The 19129-nt window shown below is 58.2% G+C and overlaps 1 protein-coding gene across 7 annotated transcripts in view; it reads right to left on the bottom strand.

Moving 5' to 3' along the window:
- ARHGAP23 (Rho GTPase activating protein 23) overlaps positions 1–19129 on the bottom strand; it is a 77472-nt gene that overhangs the window by 23163 nt on the left and 35180 nt on the right. For 4 of the 7 annotated variants that reach the window (XM_057501410.1, XM_057501408.1, XM_057501411.1 and 1 more), the window contains exons 4-16: positions 18570–18665; positions 18286–18364; positions 18070–18169; positions 13794–14955; positions 12258–12413; positions 11902–12016; positions 11681–11738; positions 10290–10433; positions 3488–3802; positions 2126–2187; positions 1720–1850; positions 1007–1128; positions 482–637 (exon numbers count right to left, since the gene is read on the bottom strand). In XM_057501410.1, coding sequence (XP_057357393.1) covers positions 482–637; positions 1007–1128; positions 1720–1850; positions 2126–2187; positions 3488–3802; positions 10290–10433; positions 11681–11738; positions 11902–12016; positions 12258–12413; positions 13794–14955; positions 18070–18169; positions 18286–18364; positions 18570–18665 — 2696 coding nt within the window. Of the gene's footprint in view, positions 1–481; positions 638–1006; positions 1129–1719; positions 1851–2125; positions 2188–3487; positions 3803–10289; positions 10434–11680; positions 11739–11901; positions 12017–12257; positions 12414–13793; positions 14956–16052; positions 16199–18069; positions 18170–18285; positions 18365–18569; positions 18725–19129 lie in introns of those variants that run through there. The other 3 variants (XM_036930483.2, XM_057501413.1, XM_036930489.2) reach the window with 3 other exon arrangements.

The raw sequence follows: 19129 nt of genomic DNA, 5'->3' as shown, positions 1-19129 counted from the left end.
GCAGACCACCCATCCACGGCCTGTCTTTGTATGGCCCTTGAACTAAGAATGGTTCACACATCTTTAAAAGATCGTGAAAAAAAGGAAGGAGAAGGAAGGGGAGGAGGAGGGAGGGGATGCGACAGAGACTGGATGGTAACCAAAGCCTGAAATGTTTGCGGCCTGGCCCTTTACAGAGAAGGTGTGCGGACTGCTGGCAACCCTTCAGCGCGGGCTCCTAGTGAGCCCTAGTCCTGCTCTTAGCCCGAGACACTGCTGCTCGTGAGCCTCTGCCTCAGGGCTGCCCAGGCCACGATTGCCTCTATGGGTGAGGCTTCAGTTGGGGTGATGCCCATCTCCAGGGCTGGCCTACAAGGGCAGGTCCTGTCTTGCCCATCTTGGTGCCCCGGCCCAGTGCTGCGGACGTCACAGAGTACAATGAACACAGTAGACACGCACACCACCCCGGCCCCCCTGCCACAGGCCCCCCAGCAGTGCCCACCTCATCCTGCAGGTTGATGTCGCCGGGTCCACGGTTCAGCTGCTCCTGAAGGCTGGACACCACTGCATTGTTGCCTGGCACTCGGTAAATGCCCGTGGATTCCAGTCCCCGTGCCTCCACAATACGACAGCAGGCAGCTACAATCAGGGGGACGCGCTGGGGACACACAGGACAGGGGTGTTAGGAAGGGTAAAGGCAGCCCTGTCCTCCAGTGGGCCAGAGGAGGTGGGGAGGCCAAGCTGGGGAGAGTGCAAGGCCGGAGCTGCTGCCAGGGGCCCCACGGCAGGGATAAAAGGCCCTCACTGCCTCCTGTCTGGGGGCTAGAAACAACACCATAGCCTTGCCGTGCTCTGTGAAGGAACACCAGCTGGGGGCAGGGATTCTGGGCTCTGCCTCAGCTCTGCAGCTCCCTGGGCTATGTCCCAGCTGTGCCCGTGGGACAAGGGAGTTGGCTCCAAAGTCCCTTGCAGCTCTGACCCTCGTGCCTTGGGCTCCTCCCTTCCCTGGAATACAGAGGGGACCCACCTGGTTCTCGGTGGCTGGCTGGCACTCCTCCAGCCGGACCCCGAATGCCCTGGGGGCTGCCTTCCTGTTCTTCCTGATGATGTTGATGCCCCAGGGAGTTTTGGGGGCAGCAGTGCTATCATCTGGGGTGAGAGAAGGCAGAGAAAGCCAGGGTGAGCTGGGTCCCGGGGAGGGTCAGCACCCACTCCTGGCACACATCCTCACCTGTCACACTCACACGTCTGGCCACATGGGGACCCCCTCAGAGAGGCAACTGGGATGCCAAGGGCTGATGGCAAATTATATCCAAGAGAGAAGGTCAAAGGGATGAGGGTGTTTACCCCGGAGGAGAGGCCTCAGAGTATTGTAAGAACTTCTGGATGGCCTCAAGGCCTAAAACAGTAAGGTAGGAGCCACAGATTTGTGTACAACCAAAGGGAGAACTTTCTAACAGCCCAAAGTGTGTGAAACTGGGAAAGGCTGCCTCCAGAGAGGATGAGCCCCTGCTCCTGAGGTAGCACAAGTTGAGACTGGAGGCCACTCAGCTGGATGTCATGGGGGGAAGCCAGCTCTGAGACCCTGAGAGCCCACAGATCCTAACAGGCAGGCACATGTAGGCAGACACACCAGGAAAACCCTGGCACACACAGTCTGCTCCGTGCAGACCCACAGGGCTAACCTCTACCTTCCCACATGCATGCATGCACACCACCCCTTGGTGGCCACCTTCCTACCCTTGCTCCCTGCAGGCTGGTCCGGAGTCCTGAGGCCACGTGTTGTACTCTGTTTAAGAAACTCAGACTTGAGGCCTCCCAGGCCACGAGAGCCTTTTGGGGAGGAATCAGCTTTGGGCCCAGAGCTATGGCTGCATAGGAAAAGGGGGAGAAGAGAAGTCTTCACTGGGGGTGATTCAGCAGGCCATCTCCCTGGCCTCCCGTCACTTAGGACCGCCCCCCCATCCCTGAGGCAAATCCTCCGTGGGTCTGGAGGCCTTAATGTCCCTGCTATCCTCCTTGTCCCCAGCAGAGGGAAACCTGGGGCTGGCCCCCCCAGGCCTGGAGGTGGGCCAGGAGGATGACCTCCACCTGGAACGCCCCCACACCCCAAGGTCAGGACTGCTCCATGAGGGCTGGGACTCACCTCACTTTGCGGTAATCATTAAGCTTCTTGCTGATCAGAGCTTGGTTGGCACAGCCGGGGTCCTGGAAGAGGGAGAAGAGAAAGCAGACCCCATCAGTGCCCACAGCCAGCCCACCCAGGGCTCATCCCCGGCCCCTTCCTTGGCCTCTTCCCCTGCTCCTCCGTCTGCCAGCTGGAGAGCATAGACCCTGGAGCAAGAAAGGCCAGAGATGGACTCCCGAGGACCCCTTCACCAGCTGTGTGACCTAGGGTAATCCACTTAGCCTCTCTGAGCCTCCATGTCCTCAGTAGTAACACAGGGTGATAACATGGCAACCTCAGGGTTGGGGTGCAGAATTATGCACTCGTCAGAGTCCTGGCAAGGCACAGAGAGGTGCTCTCTGAAGGGAAGCTACTGTAATAACAAAGGGGACTTGGGACCCCCTCAGTGTACGCTGCTGGGGACAGCCCAGCCTGGCCCCCCAGAGCAGAGGCTCCAGATTCCAGGTACTTTCCTCCCTGAGGTGAGGAAAGAACGTCCTGGGGAGGGCAGAGCCTGGTTCAGCGAGAGAATGTGACCTCAGCATGAAGGCCTGTGGCTCAGAGGCTGTGCACTAGTGTCCCTCTTCCCGTGGCCGAGGCAGGTGCATGCCTGCATCAGGACTCAAGCCCACTGTCCTCTTAGCAGAACCAGCACCCAAGCCGAGTCCCCCCATCATTCTGTGTAGGTACACCAAGGCACCTCTGTGCAGGCCCCTGGCCAAGGGGCTGAGTGGGGCAGAAACCGCCCCCCAGGCCCCTGGTGTGCAGCGGCAGCTGTCCAGGAAGGGGCGCCATTTTGAAATTGTCTTGAAGTTCCAGCAAAGCCCTTGGCTTAAGCCCTGCTGCCTGCTGCCAAAGGCCAGTCCCCTTGGCCTGCTCCCAAGGTCAGTGCTCGTGCTCCTGTCGACAAGCCAGCCCTGTCTGAAGGGCCAGCCACAGTTCTGGCACGGGGGCACATCATTCTGTAATACACCCCGTAGGAGACCCCTGCCTCCCGAAGCTCCAGCAAGATGCTGAGGTTGGCCTGGAGCTGACCTCTCTGTGCCAAAGCCTGCCCAAGGCAGTCATAACAATGATAATAATTACTACCATTCCTAGTTTTATCGTACTGCCTGCCACGCAACACTAAGGATGCCAGGTGCCCTGTGAGCGACTGCCTGCATTTTCTCCTCACACCAAAGCCTAGGTGGAAACAGTTGCAAGGTGTCCTCCTGTTAGCCCATTTTATGGAAGAGGGAACCGAGGCTCAGAGCGGTGAAGGGAGGTCCCCAGCAGGTGCGAGGCGGCCCTGGGGCCTGCCCTGTCCATCCCGGCCCCGCGGGGGCGGGGCCAGGCCCTCACCTCGCCCTCGGCCCTGCTGTTCTCTCGGATTGCTCTGATCCAGCCCAGCATGTCATCCCGGTCCTCAGCCTGAAAGAGATATTCACAGAAGTCAGCGGTGGTCAGCCGGAACACGTGCCTCCTCTTGGTCTCGCTGTAGGAGATGTCCACCAGGCAGGAGCCGATGCAGACGGGCGCCGCCTCGTCCTCACCTGCGACGGCCGCCGCCGCCCCCGCCGCTGGCCCGGGCTCCCGCCGCTCCTTGCTCAGCGAGAGCGAGCGCGCCCGCAGGGCGGCGTACACGCGCTTCCACTGGCGCAGGCCGCCGCCCGCTTTCTGCAGGGAGACACGGGGAGGGGAGAGACGGGGGGCCACGTGAGGCCAAGTCTGCCCTCCCCGCCCCAGAGCCCAGGGGGCCCTAGAGGCCGCAGACAGTGGCAGCAGTGGGGACCCCACCCCACGGCCAGCCAGGAGCCCCCACTGGCGCCTGGGGCAGCCTCCTGCCCACCGTCCTCCAACTCAAACCCTCACCTGCCTGGACACCCCTACCCACCTTTCTCAGTACCCCCCGAGGGTCCCCACCTCCTCTTTAAATACTAACATGGACCCTTATCTGGCGTGGCAATGCTCCAGAGAACCAGCAAGGGCTCTGGGAGGGCAGTCGGGCTCGCCAGCATGCCACACCTTACATAGATCCTTGCAAAGCCATTCCTAGTCCTCGCACTGCTCCCTTTCACAGCCAGACCAGTCACAAGCTGCCGGCCACACCTGCCCCCCCCCCGGATTCTGGGCCTCTCACACAAGACTCCTCTCAGCATCCCCTTCCTGGGAAGCCGCTCACCAGGCCTTCCATGTTACAAAGCCAATGGAGGCTTCTGGGCCTTTCTGGCCCTTTCCTTAACCTTTCAGTGACATTTGATGCAGCCAGCTGCTCCTTCCCTCTCCAACCCTCTCTTAGTATCCAGGGCCCCGGTCCCCTCCGCTGGTTTCCCTCCTCTCAGCAGTTCTCAGCAGGGGAGAACTGCCCCCAGGGGACATTGCTCTGGAGACACTTACAGTTATCACACCTGGGGAAGTGCTATGGCATCTAGTGGGTAGGGTCCAGGATGCCACCAAACGTCCCCTGATACCCAGGCAGCCCCCACGAGTCATCTGGCCCCACTGTCACTAGAGCAGAGGCTGAGACCCTGCCCTCTCAGGGGAGCTCCCGAGCGTTGGCTGTCCTGGGTTCCCCTCTCCCTGCAAGCCTCCCCCGTGACATTGTCCATACCTGTGGCTTTAAATCCTTGCTATCTGCTGACAGTGACTCCCAAGAGTACCCCTGGCCCAGCACCCGCACCCCCCCCAGCCAGTCCTGGGCCTCCTTCTGCCTGCTCCCTGTCTCCCCTCGCATGCCCACAGGCACCTCACACTCTCTGCTATGAGGCACTTGACGTTCACTATCAGACCTGTTCTCCACCTGCACCCCCATCTTCTCCAGTTCAGTAAATCCACCCAGTTGCCCAGAAGCCTGGGAGTTGCCCTTGACTTCTCCCTCTTCCTCACTCTTGACACCCAACCCATCAGGAAGCCACAACTTGTCTTCAAAAACATCACTGTCCCCATCTTTCCTGCTCCCACCTTGTCCACGCCAACACCACCTCTTGCCCAGATAGCTGCACAAAGCCTCCTGTCTCTGCTCTTGCCTCCCACCGCCCACTCTCCACTCAGCGGCTGCAGCCACCAATCAAACACATAGATGCCATCCCGTCCCTCTGCTGTTATCACCCTCTCGGGTGTTCCCACCATCCTTGGAATCAGATCTAAGCACTTTTACGATCTGGTCCCTCTGTGTCCAAACCCGTCTTCTCGTTCCTTCTTCCCATCTGTGTCAGGACTCGGGGGGGCCTTCTCCGGTGACAAGCCACGCCTTCCTTCCCCAGGGCCTTTGCTCTTGCTGCAACTTCTGCCCGGAGCCCCTTCCCCGTTCCCTGGCTTCTTCTCTGCCTTCAGGTCTGAGCTCAAATGTCACCAACATCGCCTCATCAGGGAGTCCTTCCTGACCATTTTTTAAAAGGCAGCTCCCACCTTCCTTCTGACTCCAAGGCAATCCAGTCGCCCTGTTCCTGGTCCCTGAGCACTCCCTGCAATCCCAGGTTACATGGGTTATGGATTTCTCCAGGAATGGTAAGCTCCCAGGGGCAGGGAGCTTGGCCGTCCTTCCATGTCCGCATCACAGAACCGAGAGCCTTGACAGGTGCAGGGTAAGTATTTACTAATAAATGAATTCATCATCCTGGGAGCGCCCTGAGGGCAGGGGCTTCGTCTCCCCAGAGGACCGAGGGCTCCCTTCCTCGGGCTGGTGGCCCACCTACTCCACACCCAGCACAGGCCTCTGTCCTCCCAGCAAACCAGGTGAGGAAACTCCACGGCCAGCAGATGCACACAGCCATGTCTGGCCAAGCTCCACTCACCACGGACCTGCTGGGCCTGAGCGGGACCATTCGGAGCAGGGGACAGCGGGGACCTCCGGGAGAATCTTAGTGTTAGAAGGAGGTGGTGACAAAGGGTGCCCCTTTGAGACTGAACCAGCTGGACCTCCTTGGGCAGGTCAAGCCCCTCCTCTGGCATCAGTGAACTAGCCGCTCTCTGAGGTAGCACCCAGCTCAAAAGCTGGGTCTGTGGCTACATGCCACAGGTACCCCGTCTCTGAGTCAACAGTCTCTGAAAGAGGATGGGGACTGGGCGGGGAACACACAGGAGAGGCAGGACTGGCTGGAGCAGACGCCATCTGGTCGGCCATCAGGACCTGGACAGACCAAGGGCCTTGAGGACCTGCAGCTGGCTTGAGGAGCCTCTCCTAACCCAGGCCACGGCATCGAGGGGACCAGGGAAATCAGGTTTGGGCCAGGACAGGCGCGGAAGGGGCTGGCTCCTCTCCCTGCCCAGGAGACACAGCTGCTGGGCTGGCAGGGAAACCCAGAGCTGGGAGACAGGCCACCTGGCAGGCAGGAGTCAGCAGTTCTCACCAGGCCCTCTGGGAGCTCTGGCGCTGGGCAGGAAGGGCTTGCCCACACCTGGCTCACCTGGCTCAGCTCACACAGCTGGCCGCTGCTGCCCTCCTAGTCCCCCTCCTGGTCTGCTACCATTTTTGCTGGCTCTCCTCTCCGGTCTGCAGCCCCTGCACCTCTCAGGGCACAGGCGGTCTCCTGCCTTCTCCCTCCATGCCTCCGCACCTGCAGCTGCACCAGTGTGTACCCTGGTGAGCAAACACCCTCCCCTGAGTGCCACACCCGCAGAGCTTCTGTCCCCACGACCCCTCCATGGGGGTCCAAGGGTCCCAAGGCCCTTGGACTCTGCAAGGCCCCAGAGGAACCCTTCACTTCCTCTCCCCAAACCTTCTCCAGTGCCCTGTGGCCTAGGGAAGGGTCCCACCACCCACCACCCACGTAGTCCAAGCCAGAACGCGGGAACCGTCGTCCCGTCCTCCATCCTCCCCTACCTCCCAGCCATAAGGAGGCCCAGGCCATCCTGCCCCTTGAATCTCTCTAAACCGTCCCCCTCCCTTGATGCCATGCCGTGACCTTGGGCAGTGCCCCAGGTTCCTCAAAATGCTCACTCACCTGGACACTAGCAGTGGTGGCGTCACCTCCTGTTGCAAACACAACCCTTGCCTCCTTGCCCCCCAGCCCACCCCCCCACTGAATCCCTGCAAAGGCTTGCCCTGAGGGATGAGGCCCCATGAGCACCCACCTCAGGCACCTGAGCACCCACCTCAGCTTCCACCTCTGGCCCCGTCTCCCAGCTGCCCAGCATCCCTCCCCTCTGTTCTCCCAGACCGTCCAGGATGGCGTTGCCCTGTCAGTCCACTCTCCCCACCCCCTGCTCCCCCTGCTCAATGGACTCCCACACACTCTGGGTGCCTCAGCCTTCAACACCCCCCCACCCCCACTGAGGTCAGGGTCACCCTCTGTGCACTGCTGCCCCAAACTCCCCAAGACAACAGCTGTGCACTGGAAACGAGAGTGTCCTTTCTCTGCTCATCATGGGCGCCAGCAGCATAGGACTGGCCAGGCTCCCTTGCCACTAAATATCCAAAACCTAATAGAGAATTGAGACTCAGGAGCAGAGCAGGCCCTTCATCAGTGTCCATGGGCTGCATGAGGGCATGGATGGGGGCCTGACTATATCTCACTTCACCCTTACACTGGCCCTTGGAGTAGGATAGCATTGTCCTCATCTTAGAGATCAGAAAAGTGATGCTCAAAAGTTAAGGGGTTTTCCACAATGAGGTATCACCTCACACCAGTAAGAATCGCCACCATCCAAAAGACAAACAACAACAAATGTTGGCGAGGTTGTGGAGAAAGGGGAACCCTCCTACACTGCTGGTGGGAATGTAAATTAGTTTAACCACTGTGGAAAGCAGTATGGAGGTTCCTCAAAATGATCAAAATAGAAATACCATTTGACCCAGGAATTCCACTCCTAGGAATTTACCCTAAGAAGGCAGGAATCCAGTTTGAAAAATACATATGCACCCCTATATTTATTGCAGCACTATTTACAATAGCCAAGAAATGGAAGCAACCTAAGTGTCCATCAGTAGATGAGTGGATAAAGAAGATGTGATGCATATACACAATGGAATATTATTCAGCCATAAGAAGAAAACAAATCCTACTATTTGCAACAACATGGATGGAGCTAGAGGGTATTATGCTCAGTGAAATAAGCCAGGCGGAGAAAGACAAGTACCAAATGATTTCACTCATCTGTGGAGTATAAGAACAAAAGAAAACTGAAGGAACAAAACAGCAGCAGAAGCACAGAACCCAAGAATGGACTAATAGTTACCAAAGGGAAAGGGACTGGGGAGGACGGGTGGGAAGGGAGGGATAAGGGCGAGAAGAAAAGAAAGAGGGCATTACGATTAGCATGTATAGTGTTGGGGGGGCACGGGGAGGGCTGTGCAACACAGAGAAGACAAGTAGTGATTTTACAGCATCTTACTATTTTGATGGACAGTGACTGTGAACGGGGATGTGGGGGGGACTTGGTTAAGGGAGGAGCCTAGTAAACACAATGTCCATCATGTAATTGTAGATTAATGATACCAAAATAAAAAATAAAATAAAATAAAAAAGAATGCAGCAGCCCAGTTTGAAAAGACAGATGCACCCCTATGTTTATTGCAGCACTATTTACAACAGCCAAGAAATGGAAGCAACCTAAGTGTCCATCAGTAGATGAATGGATAAAGAAGATGTGGTACATATACAAAATGGAATATTATTCATCCATAAGAAGAAAACAAATCCTACTATTTGCAACAACATGGATGGAGCTAGAGGGTATTATGCTCAGTGAAATAAGCCAGGCGGAGAAAGACAAGTACCAAATGATTTCACTCATTTGTAGAATATAAGAGCAAAGAAAAACTGAAGGAACAAAACAGCAGCAGAATCACAGAACCCAAGAAGGGACTAACAGGTACCAAAGGGAAAGGGACTGGGGAGGATGGGTGGGAAGGGAGGAATAAGGGTGGGAAAAAGAAAGGGGGCATTACAATTAGCATGTATAATGTGGGGTGGGTACGGGGCGGGCTCTACAACACAGAGAAGACAAGTAGTGATTTTACAACATCTTACTACGCTGATGGACAGTGACTGTGAAGGGGTATGTGGGGGGGACTTGGTGAAGGGGGGAGCCTAGTAAACATAATGTTCTTCATGTAATTGTAGATTAATGATACCAAAAAAAAAAAAAAAAAAAAGTTAAGGGGTTTTCCCAAAACCTTGTGCTTGACAAGTGGCTTGGCAGGAACTCCAAGTCTGACTGACTTCAAAGCTTATGTGGTTTCCAGCTACAAGACCCCTAGCAGGCAGGGTGGAAAACTCAGGCAACGGCAGAAAGCTGAGGAACAGCAGCTCCCTGGTGCCACACAATGGATAAATGCTTTTGCTTAGTTCATCTCAGCAACAGGTACAGGTGGTAGGAATTATTATAAGCCCCAGTTACAGACAAGGAAACTGAGCCACAGGCAGGTGAGTCATCCAGGCTCCCCAAGCAATCTGTGGTGCAGTCAGGAGCCATGCCCAGGTTTATGCTGACTGCTGGGCTCGGCTCTGCCTGCGCTGCTCGGACCAAGCGCAGCAGCACGGCTGCCTGTCCTCCCCCTTCCTCAGCTCACGGTGTCGGCGTGAACGGAGGTTCGGACGCCATGGACCCGGGGGCCCCACCTTCTCACCTGGGGATCCTGCTTGTCTTCCCCCCCGACAGTGCAACCCCCCTTCACCTCTCACCTGGATCTCTGTGGTGCCCCTTAGCTGGTCCTCTTGCCTCCAGGTGGCCTCCTGAATTCACTCCCAGGAAGCCAAATGAAAGAGGCCCTAGAGGCTTTCAGTTGCCCTCAGGATAAAGACTGAAACATTTCTTGGCCCTGCAAGGACCTAAAAAGGCAGATCTCTGCTTTCTTTTCAGGCCTCAGCTCTCTTAAGAGAAGCATCCTGGCCTTCCTCCCTTCATTTTCTAAGCCCCAGTGGCCATTGTTGGGGTGATCTGCCAACCAAGGGTCACTCTGGGTGGTTTTGTCAGAATTCCAAGCACAATTTGATCAGACCCATCCCACAGCAAAGACCACCTCTCTGTTTATAACTCTTTCTCACGAATTCTTTAGGTGCCCCAGGAAGTTTTTCCTAGCATCTAACCTCTACCCCTCATGCTATAACCTCAGCTGGTCCTCTGTGGCTCCAGAGGCTGGGAAGTGGGCGTAGGAGAAGCTGGAGAGTTCCACTGAAGCCCGCTTCCATCCACCTCCATCTCATTCCCCCAGCCATCTTACCTTCCCCTTCTTGGTGAGGACCTGCTTATAATACAACCAGCCTTCTCTCCTGATATCACTGAAGGTCGAGTCTGAGAGGTCAGAGGTTGAGTGTCGCTTAGAAGGAGCATCAGCATCTTCAGAAGTGCCCCAACTATCCAAGGACTGCAGCGAGACAACAGAGGGCAATTTAGGGCGGCTCCCACAGTGCCAGCATCTCAGGAGCCCCATGGACCACCTGTGGCCACCCAGGCCAGGCGTATGCCTCTGTGATGCTCTGCTGTACTGTGTGGCTTTGTGTGCCTTGCTTGACCTCTCTGAACCAGTGTTGAGGTCATGAGACCTATGTTCCAGGGAAGGCAGAAAGGAGGAAAGGATATGACCTGCAGACCACATGCCTCACCATGCTAGAAAAGCCAGTCTGGAACTTCCCTTCATTTTATGGACTTGAAGGAATTAAGAAAACAGAGGAAGTGACTGTGTCAACAGGGAGTTAAATAAACAGAGGAAGTGGGAAGAACAACAAAGACTGAGTTAGTGGAGCAGGTAGTCATGTCCACAAGGAGTTAAACGGAGGAAGTGATAGCGTCAACAGGACTCCAGAAACAGAGGTGACATGACAAGGGAGAGTTAAGTAAGCAGAGGAAGTGATAAGGAATAAGCCAGGTGACAATATCATCAAGGTCTTAAACGAACCAAAGATATCAAGGGTTTGAAATCAAAATTGCTTTTCCAGTCTGTCTGCAATCGAAAAGAGTTAAGGCCAGTTCGTAACTGACCCTATGCCTTCCTAGGTCCCAAGGCCGGAGACCCAGCCCCTCCATCACTCTCAGCCCTGTGCCCACCCCTTTCCAGTGCGACCCCATCCCTGGAGACACCACACAAGCGCCGGCTGCGTGCCTCCCTGGTGTGAGCCCTGAGTTGGCACCCCCAGAATTGAACAAATCAAACACGATCCCCGCCCTTGTGAAGCTTCCATTCAGGCTGGGGAGCTGGGCGAGGAAGGAAGTAGATGCAGAGAATGAATAATGTGAGAGGTGCTAAAGAGGAAGACCTAACGTGGTGGAGGGAGCAGGAAACACCAGGGCTGAAGGCTGGAACTTCAGGGGAGGCCTAAGAGAACCTAGGAAAGTAAAAAAGTGAGTCATGTGGTTACTGGGGGTGGGGGCTGCATGGAAAGGGCATTCTAGACGGGGAAGGACAAGCACAGAGGCCTTTGGTGGGAGGGCCGGACACATGGTTGACAGGAGGGTGAAGGGTGGAGGGAGGAAGGCGAAGACAGAGCCAGAGCAGCCCGTTCAGATCACAGAAGCCACAGGCCTGGAACTCTATGCCAAGGTGGGGTTCCACAGATGAGGTGCCACCCCCACCCCGCCCGCTGACCCCCTCATTGGCACACACTTGCCACTCACCCCGTCAGTGAAGAAGCTTCGAAGCATCCTCAGGCTGGGTACTCGGTTGGGCAGACGCCTAGGGAGCAAGGTCTGAGGTTAGGGGTGTGGGAGGAGCAGCCAGGACTCCCCGCCAACAATCCCAAGGCTCAGAAGCCTTCCAGGGAGGGAGCTCGCTGCCCTGGTGCGCAGAGGACCCACCAGGGTGGCTGCGATGGCCCCACCCCACCCCTCCTCCTCACCGCAGAGCCCTGCCCTCCTCCCGGAAGGTGTTGAGCCCGTCGTCGCAGGACTTGGAGCGCTCCGTGGTGATGGCCAGCAGGTAGGAGGAGCGGCGGCGGCCGGCCTTGATGCTGCCTGCAAAGGCACCCACAGCGGGCTGCGGGTAAGCGGGGCAGCAGGTTGGGGCTTCCCCAGAGCCCTCCCATCCGAGCAGGGCCAGGAGGTGACTCTCCCCATGGGGCCCCAGGAGGAGCAGTCAGCTGGAAGAGGCTAGACATCAGGCAGCAGGCGTAACAGAGACCCCGAGCCTAACAGTGACCCCTGGGGACCAGGCAGCAAGGGCGAGGGAAGGGCTGGGGGTGCAAGGAGCACTCACTGCAGTCCTGGGAGTAATGGCGGCCCAGGGCGAAGGTGAAGGTTGGGGAGGATGGGCTGGTCCCCAGGACAGGGGCTGAGTTCATGGCACTGGAGACCACAGCGGAGGCAGGGACATGCTTAGCCTGGAGGTCGATGCTGGGGCTGGTCGGCTCATCTGCAGAAGGGGTGGGCGGAGGGTCGAAGGTGGCAGAAAGCTGAACCTGCCTGCTGCCCACCCCCAGCCTGCATCCAGACCCAGACCACATCCCCAAGGATCCTCAAGTCCTCCAGATCCCTGCTGGCAACATGCCCACGGCCAAGGGTACCCCACCCACCAGCCTGGGGTCACGGAGGCTCAGCCCCTGCCTTCCCCATCACACTGAGGGCACCCAGGCATGCAGTTTAGCCAACCTACTAAGACCGGGCTCCTGAGGGCAGGGACTGTGTCTCTCCCACAGGACTGGGAGCTTACAGAGGCTGTGCTGCCCATTCAGTCTGAAGGCTGGCTGGGGGAGGCTAGAACTGGGGCTCCCCCTGAGCCAGGCCTCCTCTCCCTCCCTCCATGGCGACCTTAGGGTGAGTCTACCCCTCTCAGCTCCTGGTTCCTGGCTGCTAGTCCCATGATCTTGCATCTGGTCTTTCTCCCAAGCCCTTAGACTCAGCCCGGCCCATCCTGCTCCCTCATGGGTGCCTCATATTCAGCAAACGCTAAGCCCTTCCCTGCCCTACTCCCTCTCGTTCCCATATAGAGGTGAGGTGCCACCCTCCCGCTGGCCAGAAACCTGGGGAGCACCAGCCTCTCCATCTATTCTAAAGGCAGCAAGGCTTCTGTATTCCCTCTGCTCTCAGGACAAAGTCCCAGCTCCCAGTGACCAACAAGCCCCCCTGGACCCACTCTGATGACCTGGAAGGCATGTGGCCTCTTTCATTTCAGGGTCTTTGCGTATACGGCTGTCTCTGCCCTAGCATTCTTCCCCAGCCCCTCATCCTTCTGGCCGTAGCCTAAATCTCCTTTCTCCAAGATTCTCTCCCTGGCCACCGCACTGGTTCTAGGCTGTGCAGCCCTTCTCTGCCTCTAGGGCTCCCTGCTCTCCCTCCACACCCACCCCATGGACTGTGCTTGTTGGGTCATCTGTCCCCGCTGTTGGACGATACACTCCAGGTGAGCATGGAGCCTCATCCAGTGCCTGCCACAAATATGTGTTAGATGGATGGAAGGATGGTGGATAGGAAGGACAAAGAGTGAAAAGAACAAAGGAAAGATAGAAGAAAGAAAGGTGGAAGGAAGAAATGAACAGGTGGATGGACAAATAGAAGAAAGGAAGAAGGTAGGGAAGGGTTATCTATGGCCGGAAGTGGGAGGAAGGATGACAGAAGGATGGATGGATGGATGGACAGACAAACAGGGTGATCCCATCAGCACCCGACCCAGAGTTCTGCCCATGACAGGCGGGTGGGGCACAACAGGGCACAGAAAGGTGAGGGACAGGTGGGGGGGTTTCAACAGGGCACAGACAACCAAGTCTCCCAAGACGGCCACCTGCACATCACTCACCGATGAAGGGGATGGAAGCCAGAGAATCTTCAGTAGCAGCCAAAGGGGCCACCTTCCTGCCCAGGCGTCCTTGCACACCGGCCTCTGGCTCTGGGGACTCGCCCCCAAGCCCGAGGTCCATCTGTCTGGCAGGGGGCAGCTGGACCTTGCGGCCCGTCGGAGGCTTCTGCCTCAGGACCACCTCATCGCGGTGGTCCTCAGCGGGGGGCTCCAGGGCCCGGGTGCCGGGTTCTGGCCGGCCAACCCTGAGTGGTTCGGAGGCCTCTCCTGGGAACGGTGCAGAGGCCTGGGCCAAGTTGAAGGTGGGTAGTCCCCCAAAGGGTGAGTCCCGGAAGGAGAGTGCGTGGAGGAGTCCAGTCCGGCGCTGGAATGATGGGCTGTAGCTTCGGTACCCAATGTACCCAATGTCGTCCAGGCCCTGCAGGCCAGGTGGGGGTGGGGCCTGGGGCCCTGGCAGGTCCCTGGGCGGGCAGGCTGGGGTGCGGGCAGACAGGCGCTGGGAAGCCCAGCCACAGCGCTCGAAGCGGGGTGACACCAGTGCCCCTGGCCCCAGTGCCTCAGCTGAGCGGGTGGGCCGGCTCAGGTAGTCATCTGAGCGGGCTCGGTGCCAGCCCTCCTGGCCCAGCTGGCTCAAGGCACCCTGGGAGGTGGAGCAGGGCCATGGGCGGTGGGCAGTCACATCCTCCAACCGGTCCTGGGAGGCACTGCGGGCCCGAGGGGCCATGGCAGGGCACCGTCTCTCCCCCGCCCTGCGGGGTACCTGGTTCGACAGCCAGTGAGACAAGGCCTGCTGGCACTCCAGTCTGCTGGGGGGCACCCGGCTGCCAGGCTCTGGGAAGGCACGGGGCATCCGGGGCTCCGAGGGGTGGTGGGGAAAGGCACCAGGGCTGGGGCGGGGCTGGCTCATCCCCAAGGAAGGGTTGTCCAGATGGGCACGGGCTGTGGATGGGACACGGGGCCCCGGGTCACTCCAGGCAGCCGGACTCCGGGGGTCACTGGGTAGTGCTGAAAGGGGCTCAGGCACCATAGCGGCCCAGGTGGAGACACGGGCCGATGGGGCGTAGGTCTTGCGAGGGTAGCAGATTGGGGGCGGCTCTGGGATGCTCCGGGCCTCTCCAGAATACGGCTCGTTCCCCTTCAGGTAGGCATCCTGGGAGTAGGCCTGGCCGGGGACACAGACACAGGTGAGCAGAGCTGGACAGGTCCCACAGGGCAGGGCTACAGCAGCCCTCTCTGGGAGGTCATGACCCCAGAGAAGGGGAATAAAGGGAGAGGACAAAGCAGGGGGAGTCCTGAGTGGGTGGGAGGGCACACTGCAAAGAGAATCAGGGTAGGAGATAGGACAAAGAAATAAGAGGCCTTTGAGAGTGTCTTGCACACACACACACACACATGCTCTCTCTCTCTCTCTCTCTCTCTCTCTCTCTCTCTCTCTCTCTCTCTCTCGAAAGAGCAAGGATTTCTCTAAGACTTATGACAAGGACCGCCTTTAGCCACAAACATTCCAACATCTGTTTTCTGGGGTCCCTCCCCCTATGCTGGCCTCAGCTGTTTCCCAGCTTCCTTATGTCCACCAGTGCCGACAGCCCCTCGGGCGGGGCCGGGAAACCCCACCAGAGACCACTCAAGGTGGCCAAAGACCCAGAAGGGAGCCAGCTAAGAGGTGTGTCCAGGGTGGGTTGGGCAGGGGGCAGGCCGGGGCCGGGAGAGCCCGCTGTCCTCCATCCCCTGATTGGGTTGCTGGGGGCCTGGCTCCTGAGCTACCAGGTGAGGAGGAACTTGCCAACCTCCTGTTCCCTTTGGGCCAGGCTTGGGGGAGGGGCCAGATTGGCTGAGGAGCCTTTGGCCACCTTCTGCCACCCCAGGCCTGGAATTTGGCGCTGGGAACTGAGGCTGACGCTGCATTGCTGAGGAGTGACAGGGCCAGGGCGCAAACCAGGCCAAAAAAGGAGGCGGCCCCCAGGGACAGCGGCCTTGTGGCCCTGCCCTAGCATGGCCCTTGATGGGTGCCCAGGGGCCCATCAAAGGGAGGGAGGGTGACACCAAACACACACACAGGCCACACCACAAGGAGACACCGGAAAATATACACACGGGAGACACACACACACATAGTGAAACACAATGAGCCATACACAGACAAATAACTACACCTCCAGTCCCAGGCACACATATCATGTGAAGAAGTCCAGCTAAACCACACGCCCCACACTCAGCCCCCTTTGGACCCACACACCATGGCCAGAGACACTCACATACCTCTCCCTCCTGACATCCTGCCGGCTCCCGGGGCTCCCGCCTCACCGTGGCGGTGGCATCCCAGCCCGCCTCCGCCCTCGTCCCGCCCCACCCCGGGCTAGCCCCCACCGCACTGGTCCTGCCTCTGTCCCCCCAGGCCTGCCCTCCGTGCAGCTGCCCCCAGCCCCCAGCGGCTCTCGTCTGGCTGGTGGGAGGAGGAGGGAGGGGAGGATGGGTGTGGAGGGGCCTCGCCGCGTCGGCGGTGGCGTCAGCAGCTGCCGCAGCCCCATTGGCCTCCAGCCTTGGCTCCCAACCACAGGAATGCCTGTGCCCCACCCTCTGGCCCGCCGGAGATGTAAGGGCCAGCAGCGGCCCCCAGATGCTGACATCTGGGGCTGTCTGCCCACTCAAGCCATAGCAGAGCTAAGGCTGCTGCCCTCCTGACCCACTGCCCCCTCCAGCTGGAGAGATCTTACACCCAGGTTCCACCCTGCATTTCCCCCTCCCCTCCACTCTTCTCCCCCATAGCTTGCCTCACTTCAGCCTGTGGGGAGATGGGGCAGGGCCTTCCAGACTGGAAGAGAGAAGTCTACATCTCCAGACTCCATCCTTGCCTCCCCGTCCCCAGGAAGGGCAATGGGACAATTGAGGTCAAGAGGTGGAGGTTCCCAGAGGGGCATGGTGCCAAGCATGGCCCTGTGATTACAGTGATTATAGCACATCCAGACCAGAAGCCAGTGCAGTGGCCCCCAGGGCCTCCCGGGCTTGGCCCTCAGCCATCTCCTGGGGGGCAGTGACCTTGGGGGCAAGCAAGCTGGCATTTGTCTTGGACCCATGAGACCAAGGCACTGTGCACTGTGCAGAGAGGACAGCCCTGGAATCTGGGTCAGGGCTGGGGGTGGGAGGGCACAGAGAGAGACAGACAGACAGCGTGTGTGTGTGTGTGTGTGTGTGTGTGTGTGTGTGTGTGTGTGCACGCACATGCACATCACTGTGCGTGGTAAACGGGTACACATGTGAGTGTGTGGTATGTTGCGTGAATGTCTATGGTAGCTGCTGTGTGTGTGGTGGGCCGAGTGCCGAGTTCTGGGTGTGAAGGGCCTGTCAGGGGGGATTTAGTTTAGACTGCGCATCACAGTTGTGTAAGTTTCGGTTACTGTGATACTAGTGAGCACATGCACCTGTGTTGGGCCATGGCAGGCTGTGGCGTTTGTGGGCATACGTGTCATGACAAGGGCGAGCATTTGTGATGTCAGCAAGTACTCATGTTGTGGCGAGAAGTCCCAGTACATGTGTTGTGAAACACTGGTGTTGTGCTGTGGGGAATGGAGATGCTGAGGCATGTGCCGTGCTGTACTGATGTCTATGGTGCACTGAGATGTTGGAGGAGGTATGTGTGGGTAGTGGGGGCCAGCGTACAGCTCTGAGGGAATGTGCACATCATGGCACGTGCCCGGCGTGGTGTGTCTGGTGCACAGTGTATGTTAACATGAACTGCAATGTAGGGCGTGCCAGGTAAGGGATGGCGCTGCAGGTCACGCCGCTTGGCTGTGTACCTGGCAGGCTGCTTGTGTATCGAGTGATGTGTGGTGTGCTGTGTGAATGGGAGCACTCAACAGTGGGGTGTGGTGGGGTGTGCTGTACATGTGGACACATCTACAGGAGACATGCTCACTCGGGGCCTGGCAGGGAGCGGGTTCTGGGAACAGGCGTCTCATGGGAGGCCACAAGAACGTGCCAGTCTGGCAGGGCCCGCTGGGCCACCTTCCTTCCAGATACCCTGGCAGTAATCCTGCCTGCAGAGGCCAGCGTCTCCCCACCCAGCACAGAGCCGCTCTGAATGAGCAACAACCAGCCTCAGCCCAGGGATGGGCCTGGCATCGTCCCCAGTTGGGCAGTGCTGGACTGGTGCAGCCCCTACACCCTGTTCTCTGCCTCCCAGAGGCACGGATGCAGGACAGAAGCCCAAGGACAAGGGCTGTATCCTGACCCCCAGGCCCTGGGGGTCCTTCAGCTCAGACAGCAGGGCAGGACTCACCAGCTGGAGGATGTCCTCGTCCTTAGGCATGATGGAGAGCTCCAGAATATCATCACTACAGAGACAGGGCAGCACGTCAGGCAGGCTGAGGTACCAGGGTCTGAGAGAGCAGGAATCTGGTCTTCAGGGCACTCCCAGGGCCAAGGCGGTGGGGTGTGCAGGATGTGGTGAGAGGCCAGGAGCTACTACCCGATAAGGGCGGCAGGGGGCGCTCACCTATTCTGGATCAGAGCTATGACCTGGGAGTAGGTCTTCCCAACGACGCTCTCCCCATTCACCTTGACCAGGCGGTCTCCTGGGTACAGGGACAAGGCCATGAATGAGCAGGCCAAAGGGTGTCAATGACCCCACCTGAGAACCCCTGATCCAGATATGGATGACAGCAGGGTGGGGAGACAAGAACCTTCCCAACATTTGGATCCAAGAGTCCCATCCTAATCAAAGGGTAGGGAGAAGAGAACCAGAGGGCTGGAATGAGCCAGGTAACGGAGATAGCTCACCTGTGCGAAGCCCCGCCCTGTGGGCGGGACCATCATCCTTCACATTCTTGACAAAAATGGTATCCATGGGCTCCAAGCGGTGCCGGGGGGAGGGTCCTGGTGAGCATCAGCCAGGTTAGCTGGGGGTGGCTGCTGAAGGTCACACCCATGCACAGCTACACACACAGGGGACATGCACTCAGAGAATGGTCACACTCACCCAGATATAAATACAGACCAGCACATCCACAGGGACACGGATGTATAGGATCAGACAAGAGGACACACTCCTGGGAGAATGGAAACCTACGTGGACAAAAACCTACACAGACAGTCCCTCCTTAATGCCCCCTATGTCCCAGCACTGCGCTAGAAAGCAGACTAAAAAGGACAGATAGATATGGTCCTGGCCTTTCTGGAGCTCACTGTCTAGTGGGACAGACAGACACACACACACACACAAAGTGTGCACACACACGAGCACAAGTCATAAGTCACAAGACAAAAGAGAGGCCCATATCAAGTCCTAAAGATACACAGCAGGGAGAGACACCCCCCCGACACAGAGAATGTCCACACCC

Source organism: Manis pentadactyla, chromosome 4 (genome assembly GCF_030020395.1).
Source record: "Manis pentadactyla isolate mManPen7 chromosome 4, mManPen7.hap1, whole genome shotgun sequence".
Classification (NCBI taxonomy): Eukaryota; Metazoa; Chordata; class Mammalia; order Pholidota; family Manidae; genus Manis; species Manis pentadactyla.
Note: the sequence above shows the minus strand (reverse complement) of the source record. Positions and strands in the feature narration are given on the sequence as shown.